This window comes from Erythrolamprus reginae, chromosome 3 (genome assembly GCF_031021105.1).
Source record: "Erythrolamprus reginae isolate rEryReg1 chromosome 3, rEryReg1.hap1, whole genome shotgun sequence".
NCBI lineage: Eukaryota > Metazoa > Chordata > Lepidosauria > Squamata > Dipsadidae > Erythrolamprus > Erythrolamprus reginae.
The window spans coordinates 31,418,693-31,428,550 of record NC_091952.1 but is presented as its reverse complement, the minus strand read 5'-3'; the positions used below and the strand labels follow the sequence as shown (position 1 = coordinate 31,428,550).

Genomic DNA, 9,858 nt, shown 5'->3' with positions numbered 1-9,858 from the left:
GACTGCCCAACAGACTAACATAATAGCAATAGCACTTGGACTTATATACCAATTCATAGTGTTTTACAGCATTCTCTAAACGGATCACAGCATTCTCTAAGCAGTTCACAGAGTCAGCATATTGCCCCCAACAATCTGGCTCCTTATTTTACTGACCTGGGGAGGATGGAAAGCTTGAGTGAGTCAGAATCTAACTGTGGACAGTTGGCAGAATTAGCCTGCAATACTGCATTCAAACCACTGCACCACCATGTTGGAATAAGAGGTGGAAGAGACTTTGGAGATCTTCTAATACAACCCCCCCCCCAAAAAAAACACAAACTTTTAAATCTCCAAAAATAAAATCACACAAGCAAATAAAATAAAGAAATTTAAAAAAAGGAATTGTTGACAGTAATTCTGATATTTTAATCTCCAGCCTTGCAAATGCCTGAATACACCCGTTTACATATTCTCACATTTACATTAAAATTATTGCTATAACATGAGCACAAGAATTGCTTGCTGTTGCTGTGTTTTAGCAGATACTTGATAAATATGCAACATGAATTTCTCTGCTTATGCTGATGTAGTTGCAATTATATTACACATACACAGAATTGTATAACATATAAATAGTATATTCTACTGAGAATCGTACTCTTTAAGATGCCAAATAGGGAATACATGCTAAACAAACAGCAATCTTGTTCCCTACTAAAGCAGCGCATTGCTATTAAGTAATTCTCTGCCTTCTTGTGTTAATATGTGTACAGAGCACGATTTAAAAATAAAATGTTCATATGATCCTATTTTAGAAAAACCACATTCCATAATTTTATAAAAAACATGTCACAATTTCTGCTCTAGCCAAACAATGCTGACCATACAGTTCTAGTTCTAACTTTGCATGAAAAGGTGATAATTTGTCTTAGTGAATTCTTGATGGATGGTATTGAGCAAAGTGTCAGAATCCTGCACCATCTCTGGCAGGAAGGGTTGGCCACACAGAAAACTCTGTTCTGGTGTATATGTGAAGCTGAATATACTGGAGTAAATCAGACCATCGTTCCTTAGTAGCAGAAGGGGGACAGTGATTGGGTATCGCAACCATCTCCAATCAGGGCTGAATGCAGAGATATCAGGAACAACACACACCAATGACTTGGAATTCCTAAACAAAACAAAAACAAATTTATTTATGGTTTGAGTGTGTGTATGAATATGACATGAATGGAATTTTTGGCACACCTGACGCTGGAGGGGCAGGAGGGGAGGGGACATTTATCTCTGGGGTGGCAGAGGGTCAAAATATCCCGGTCTTGCTGGGGAGAGGCAGGTATGGCGGAAGCCATGGAGCTAGCCGTTCCAGGGGAAGGAGGAATCGCTGCTTAGTAGCGATCCCTTCTTCAGGCTCCATGAGCTTAACTCAAAGCACTGGTGATGAGTGTAATTCTGGCCCTGGGCTCAACTTGTTGCTACTCAATGCCAGGTCAGTGGTAAATAAAGCTCTCCTCATCCGGGATCTGATCCTGGATGAGGAGGCCGACCTGGCTTGTGTGACCGAAACCTGGCTGGGCCCAGAGGGAGAAGTTCCTCTCTCTGAAATTTGCCCAGCTGGGTTTCGGGTATGGCACCAACCTCGACCCCAGGGAAGGGGGGGAGGAGTGGCTATTATAGCCAGGGAGAGTCTTGGCCTGCGTAGGCTCATTGCTCCAGAGGTTGCGGATTGCGAGTCCCTCCTGGTGAAGTTGGACTTAGAGGTTCAGGTGGGCTTGTTACTCACGTACCTGCCTCCCAGCTGCGTGTCAACAGCCCTGCCTGTGCTGCTCGAGGAGGTGGCAGGGCTGGCGGTGGAGTTCCCCGGACTTATCGTCCTGGGGGACTTCAATCTGCCGTCGCTCGGCAGTTCCTCTGGACTGGCACAGGAGTTCATGGCCACCATGACAGCCATGGACCTGACTCAAGTAGTTCAGGGTCCGACTCACGAGGGTAGGCACGCACCCGATATGATATTACTCTCTGAGCAACTGAGTAATGATCTGAGATTAAGGGGCTTAGAAGTGCTGCCTTTGTCGTGATCAGATCATTTCCTACTGCGGCTTAACTTCCTGGCTCCAATCATTCCCCGCAGGGAGGCGGAACCAATTAGGAGGTTCCGCCCCAGACGCCTGATGGATCCAGAAGGCTTCCAGATGGCGCTTGGGGTTATTCCAGATACACTTGTCCACAGTTCAGCAGAGTCTCTTGCTGAGGCCTGGAACAAGGCTGCAGGGGAGGCTCTTGACCGGATTGCGCCGTTGCGACCTCTCCGTGGCACTAGACCCCGTAGAGCTCCATGGTTCAACGAGGAGCTCCGGGTGTTGAAGCACCAGAAGAGACGTCTGGAGAAGCGATGGAGGAAGAGTAAGTCCAAATCCGATCGAACACTTGTAAGAGCTCATATTAAGACTTACAAAGTGGCGCTCAAGGCGGCAAGATGCGCGTATCATGGCGCCTTGATTGCATCAGCGGAATCCCGCCCGGCCGCTTTGTTTAGGGTAACCCGCTCCCTTCTTAATCAGAGGGGAGTTGGGGAGCCCTTGCAGAGTAGTGCCGAGGATTTTAACACGTTTTTCGCTGATAAAATCGCCCGGATCCGAGCGGACCTCGACTCCAATTGTGAAACAGAGTCGACTGACAATGAGTCAGTCGAGGTGACTTGGGCTAAACATCTTTGTCCATCTGTCTGGGAGGAGTTTGACTTGGTGACACCTGATGAAGTGGACAAGGCCATTGGAGCTGTGAGTTCCGCCACCTGTTTACTGGATCCGTGTCCCTCTTGGCTGGTTTCGGCCAGTCGAGGGGTGACACGGAGCTGGGTCCAGGAGATTGTCAACGCCTCCTTAGGGAGGGGGTCCTTTCCGCCACTTTATAAGGAGGCGGTTGTGCGCCCCCTCCTCAAAAAGCCTTCCCTGGACCCAGCCGTGCTTAATAACTACCGTCCAGTCTCCAACCTTCCCTTCATGGGGAAGGTTGTCGAGAAGGTGGTGGCACTTCAACTCCAGCGGTCCTTGGATGAAGCTGATTATCTAGGTCCTCAGCAGTCTGGATTCAGGCCCGGCTACAGCACGGAAACTGCTTTGGTCGCGTTGATGGATGATCTCTGGCGGGCCCGGGACAGGGGCTTGTCCTCTGTCCTGGTGCTCCTTGACCTCTCAGCGGCTTTCGATACCATCGACCATGGTATCCTTCTGCACCGGCTGGAGGGGTTGGGAGTGGGAGGCACTGTTCTTCAGTGGTTCTCCTCCTACCTCTCCGGTCGGTCGCAGTCGGTGTTAGTGGGGGGTCAGAGGTCGACCCCGAGGTTTCTCCCTTGTGGAGTGCCTCAGGGGTCGGTCCTCTCCCCCCTGCTATTTAATATCTACATGAAACCGCTGGGTGAGATCATCCAAGGGCATGGGGTGAGGTATCATCAATATGCCGATGATACCCAGTTGTACATCTCCACCCCATGTCCAGTCAACGAAGCAGTGGAAGTGATGTGCCGGTGCCTGGAGGCTGTTGGGGCCTGGATGGGTGTCAACAAACTCAAACTCAACCCAGACAAGACGGAGTGGCTGTGGGTTTTGCCTCCCAAGGACAATTCTATCTGTCCGTCCATTACCCTGGGGGGGGGAATTATTGACCCCCTCAGAGAGGGTCCACAACTTGGGCGTCCTCCTCGATCCACAGCTCACATTAGAAAAACACCTTTCAGCTGTGGCGAGGGGGACGTTTGCCCAGGTTCGCCTGGTGCGCCAGTTGCGGCCCTATTTGGACCGGGAGTCATTGCTCAAAAGTCACTCATGCCCTCATCACCTCGAGGCTCGACTACTGTAACGCTCTCTACATGGGGCTACCTTTGAAAAGTGTTCGGAAACTTCAGATCGTGCAGAATGCAGCTGCGAGAGCAATTATGGGCTTCTCCAAGTATGCCCATATCACTCCAACACTCCGCAGTCTGCATTGGCTGCCGATCAGTTTCCGGTCACAATTCAAAGTGTTGGTTATGACCTATAAAGCCCTTCATGGCACCGGACCAGAATATCTTCGGGACCGCCTCCTGCCGCACGAATCCCAGCGACTGGTTAGGTCCCACAGAGTTGGCCTTCTCCGGGTCCCGTCGACTAAACAATGTCGTCTGGCGGGACCCAGGGGAAGAGCCTTCTCTGTGGGGGGCCCGACCCTCTGGAACCAGCTCCCCCCTGAGATTAGGATTGCCCCCACCCTCCCTGCCTTTCGTAAACTCCTTAAGACCCACCTTTGCCATCAGGCATGGGGGAACTAAAACACCTCCCCCTTGCCCATGTTGTTTTGTTGATTGATTGACTGTGTGCCTGTTTTTTATATATACTGTTTTTTATGAGATTATTAATTTAAATTGAAACTGGATGGGTGGGCATTGGATTTGGTATTGTGTACTGTACTGTTTTTTATTATTGTTGTGAGCCGCCCCGAGTTTGCGGAGAGGGGCGGCATATAAATCCAATAAACCTAACCTAAACCTAACCGTATATCCACATATTTATCTACATATCCATAACATGTGCCATTTCTCCTCTCGCCTCCCCAACCTAGATTTTTCAAGCAGTTACATTGGAATAGTGGTTATAATCAATAAAATTAAAAAATGGAAAATGCGGTTTCAGTGCTCTTTCAAAATGTACTTCCTTTTTATCTGTGGAACCTGCACAGGCAAAGTGGAATGGCATCTATTCTCCATCTTTGCAACTCCCTACAGGCCAACTTTCCAGGACTATTTTGTAAACAGGACATCCAAACGCAGCACCAGACTGGGACATCTATTTGCTTAGCGTTAGAACATTTTAACAAACCATGGTTTCATATATACCTCATATGGGAAAAAAAGAGAAATTCTTCTACTTATTTCTCCAGAAATGGGTTTCCATTTGGTATCTGGTTGAGCAATGTGAAAAGAAGGATGTTGTATTATGTCAGCGTTTGGTTTGGTTTGGATAGCATGGGATGCAGGATTTCATTGCCTGATTTTGAACAGTATCTTTTCTGCATTATGTTCATGACTTTGTACAGTGTGCTACACCTATACAATAGATATATTTGTTTGTTTGTTTGTTTGTTTGTTTGTTTGTTTGTTTGTTTGTTCGTTCGTTCGTTCGTTCGTTCGTTCGTTCATTCATTCATTCATTCATTCATTCATTCATTTATTCATTTATTTATTTATTTATTTATTTATTTATTAGATTTGTATGCCACCCCTCTCTGTAGACTCAGGGTGGCTCACAGCAATAATAAACAATATATAACATATCTAATATTTTTTAAAAAAAAACTACTAAAAACCCCATTATTAAAAGCAAACATACATACAAGCATACCATACATAACTGTATAGGCCCGGGGGAGATGTTTCAGTTCCCCCATGCCTGACGACAAAGGTGGGTTTGAATATAAGAACAATGATTGATGCTAACTCAAACTCAAAATCTAATGATACACCCCCCCCCCCAAATAATGAAATTCTTATGAATGAGACCCAACATTTTATAATTTATATTAGTTACAAGATAGCCAACGGGAAATAGACTAGAAAGAGCTATAGAAGCAACTAAAGTATATTGAAATCTGATGGCATTCTGTGTTTGCTAGTTTTTTCTTAACATTCGTCACAGAGGATGTGGAATACAAAATTAAAATTGGGCAAATAGCATTTAGCAATAGCATTTATACTTGTATATCACTTCATAGTGCTTTTACAGACCTCTCTAAGCAGTTTACAGAATCAGTATATTGCCCCCAACAATCTGGGTCTTCATTTTACCCACCTCAGAAAGATGGAAGGCTGAGTCAACCTTGAGCTGGTGGTGAGATTTGAACAGTTGAACTACAGTCACCAAACATATTCATTATATTAGCTTTCCATTAACCTTTCTTTCATCAGAAGTAAGAGACATTGAGCTGGTTGTATTGTACATCCAAGAGAAAGAGGCATATTGTTTAAACTTTGATTTTACTAGCAATAAGTCTTGGGTTTTCTAATGGATGTTTTTCTCTGTAGCTTTTATAGTTTTTGCAAGAAATGTACTTAAATCCCTACCCATGTGATAAATCTGGTATCAGCCACAAGATACCTGACATTATGTACATGAAATAAAAATTGGACATTTTGGGACCCTGTTTCCATACTTATCAGAAAGTGAGTGTTTGTCTTCATTTCACAAAATCCATACAATTACATTGCTGCCTCTGTGTGATATAGTGATCTCTCTTTTCTTTGTCAGGCACAGGGAATTCAACATTTTAGAAGATTCTGCCTTCTACGACTGGTATAAGTTAAAAAAAAAGAATTACTAAACACAACAACCAATATTGCACTGACCCATTTCAATTTGCTCCTGATTTCCCTGGAAAAGAAATGCTTTTGGAAGTTGTGCAAAGTATAGTGGCTGTGACACTTGCCCAAGTGATCATGCGGTGGCTTCAGGACAGTCTGTGTCTGCTTTACCTGTACATAGTCTCAGCTTCCACATCTCCAAACCAAATTTTCATGTTTACATTGAAATAGTTGCCTTGGACTTCCAGCATTGCCACATCCCCTCCACCTGTCAGCTGTGAAAAACAAACCCAAGCACAGGATCACCCATGTTATCATAATGGTCCAATAAAGCCTTTCCTCCCAGCACTTTGTGCCTAATTTTGAACCTCTGTGCAAAAGATATTCATATCTTTTAAAGCAAAGATATTCATATTTTGACCTGGAAGGCTTTTTGGATTTGCATGAAATAACTTCTGTAATGCCAATGGGTGGAAAACTAAAGCTCTCCAGAGATTATGGAACTCTAACATCTGTTGTCATAAACACTATACATTAAATCTAGGGTTGGGGGTTGAATACCTGGAGAATACCTGGAGAACACTGGTTTCCCAATTTCCTGATATATCTAAGCTATGCTTGGAGGGGTAAAATGTTTATAGAAATCACAGTAGTAAATAAATAATGGAAAAACAAAAGACTTTGATATGGTTCATATAATGTAGTTTCCAAACTGCATTAAGAGAACAGAAAAAAAACACCTCAGGTTCACTAAACGCATCTTTTTGCGGCCACTGCTTTCTGTTCCCTAAGGAGCTGCATATTAGTCTTGTGCATTCTATATTAATTACGCCAATTCATATAAATTGCCAGTTTCTGATTCTGTGAAAATGAAATCTTCTATCTAAGCTGTTTGTAGAGTTGATTATAGAATTAAAGAATAATTTAATATACTCCGCACAATCTTTTATAGCCATTTCAAGGAAAGGAATCTTCAGTTTTTGATGTTAGGGCTGGGAATACAATTATTAAGATTAAATCGCCAATGTTTTGTCCCCTGATTTTTTGCACAAAGGAGCAAGGCAAAAGAGCATGAAAAAAACCACCACTTCTATGTACCTCCAAGGTTGTTATAAGAGGAACAGGGCCCACTGGATTCTGGATGCTGGTTGGGTTGAGGCTGAATGAGTATTCCACAGCCTCTGTCCCAATGATGGTCCAACAGGAACTGTCATTTAGCAATTCTCTGTTTGTTTCTGTGGGACAGGGACATGCCTGCATAGCAATCAATATCAGCTTTGAATATATTCATCAACATAATTATAAATCACTTTTCTGGTCACTGAAATTATTCTACAAAAATACCACAAATACAAAACAAAGAGATAGAGATAGCTAGATAGCTAGCTAGCTAGATAGATAGCTAGATAGCTAGATAGCTAGATAGCTAGATAGCTAGATAGCTAGATAGCTAGATAGCTAGATAGCTAGATAGATAGATAGATAGCTAGATAGCTAGATATAGATAGATAGATAGATAGATAGATAGATAGATAGATAGATAGAGATATCTATCTATCTATCTATCTATCTATCTATCTATCTATCTATCTAGATAGATAGATAGATAGATAGATAGATAGAGATAGCTATCTATCTATCTATCTATCTATCTAGCTATCTATCTATCTAGCTATCTATCTAGCTATCTAGCTAGAGATAGCTAGCTATCTAGCTAGATAGCTAGATAGATAGATAGAGATAGATAGATAGATAGATAGATAGATAGAGATAGATAGATAGATAGATAGAAAGAAAGATAGAAAGATAGATAGAAAGAAAGAAAGATAGATAGATAGATAGATAGATAGATAGATAGATAGAGCAGGGGAGATGATAGATAAAATAGATTTATTTAAAACAATACAAAGTGGTCTTAAAACTATTTGAAAGCCATCAAAGTCTTGATAAAAATGCAATAGAAATGAGCCAGCCTGTCTTACCTGGTACTGGATTACTTTCTCGGTTGAGAGGCAGAGGTACATCCTATCACTCCCATGAAACTGGAATGCACATTTATGCAACTGGGAAACTGGTTCATCCACATCTAACATTACCGACTGCTTAGCAACTTTGCGAATGATCTTAAGAATAAATAGACATAACAAAAGCTCAAAAGATAACAACACACACACACACACACACAAACAATTGACCTTTGCAGTTGAGTTCAGACTTTTAAAACTGTGCTTCAGAGGACAGAATAGGAACAAAAATGGCAAGCTATGCAAAGTAGGGTTGTCCAAGGATCATACTCAGGACTGATGCAAAGCCTTCCAACCACAACTACTATCTACTCTTTGAATGGTACTCCTCCCTTTGGGGGAGACAATTCTTGGTTCTGAGAATTCTCCCCCCAAAATATTGTGCACCAGCTGTTGAAGTTTCCCAAACCGATAGTCACTCAGTCTTGTCAAATTGAGCCCGAGCCTGTCCTTTCCATGAGATGCTGAGAAAGCACCTTGGTGATATCACTCATCAACCAATTATATTTGAACATGTATAACAATATATTGATGATACCTACCTATGTGCCATTGGACGACTTCACCCAACCACCTTATGTAGATGTTAAACAAGAGCAGGAACACATGTCATCCTTCCAATCAATGAACTCAGGGAAGTCAGGACTCTGACATTTGGGTTAGGTTCAGAAAGTTCTTTATTGAGTAAATCATGTTGGCAGTTAGAAAAATGAAGCTAGCTCTAAATAATTTCTGTGTTTAGGGATACTTGAAAGAATAGGATTATCCCTTTCCCTGTGGCCTTTAGGTCACATGGGTCGATTGAATGAACCACAGGTTCCTGCTCAGCTACATGTCTGTTGACATGGTGTTGGTTCACACACCAGCTGTTAGATGTTTTGACTAACAGCTGTGGCACCACATTCCTGGGTTTCCCCATCCCTTCCTCCACAAATGGTAACCAAGAAATGAAAAAGAAGCAAGCATGAGAAAAAATGGCTTCGGCTGAAGATACTTTGCAGGCTGACACCTCACTCTTTAGGAACTTAGAGGTTGGCTCCTTCTGCATAACATCTTTGGAACTGAATCCAGAGGAAGAAGAATCACTATAATATTATGAGACTCCAACAGTTCAGAAGGAGATTATGATCAATAGTATTTAAAAGCAACTTAGGGATCAAGGTGGTCTAGAATGGATACAGACTAATCTAGTTCCTCCAGAGATCTTCTCATCTTTGACTGAAAGAAGTCCAGATATATATAAAAAATAAAATTTGGAAAAATATAGTGCAATTTTACACTAGACAAAATGTTTGTGGAACAGATTTTTGCTTTTCAGCAGGTCAAGAGAGCAGTATGTATTCATTAAAAAAGCATATGACAAGCAAACAACCTGGGGTTTTTATTTATTTATTTAATTTATAGAGCTGCTCATCTCATGAGCGAATGACTCTGTACAACAAAACTAAAAGAATAAGCCTCTAAAATAATTATTGTTAGCAAATATTAAACATTATGGAATGCTGAATGAATATGGAGTTG

General features: G+C 42.4%; 1 protein-coding gene across 1 annotated transcript in view; it reads right to left on the bottom strand.

Annotated features, from left to right (window-relative positions):
- Positions 1–384: 384 nt before the first annotated feature.
- Positions 385–9,858, bottom strand: part of RBPJL (recombination signal binding protein for immunoglobulin kappa J region like) — a 42,007-nt gene continuing 32,533 nt past the window's right edge. Inside the window, exons 9-12 of the mRNA XM_070748504.1 lie at positions 8,296–8,436; positions 7,412–7,567; positions 6,485–6,588; positions 385–1,153 (exon numbers count right to left, since the gene is read on the bottom strand). Coding sequence (XP_070604605.1) covers positions 880–1,153; positions 6,485–6,588; positions 7,412–7,567; positions 8,296–8,436 — 675 coding nt within the window. The 3' untranslated portion in view covers positions 385–879. The remainder of the gene's footprint in view (positions 1,154–6,484; positions 6,589–7,411; positions 7,568–8,295; positions 8,437–9,858) is intronic.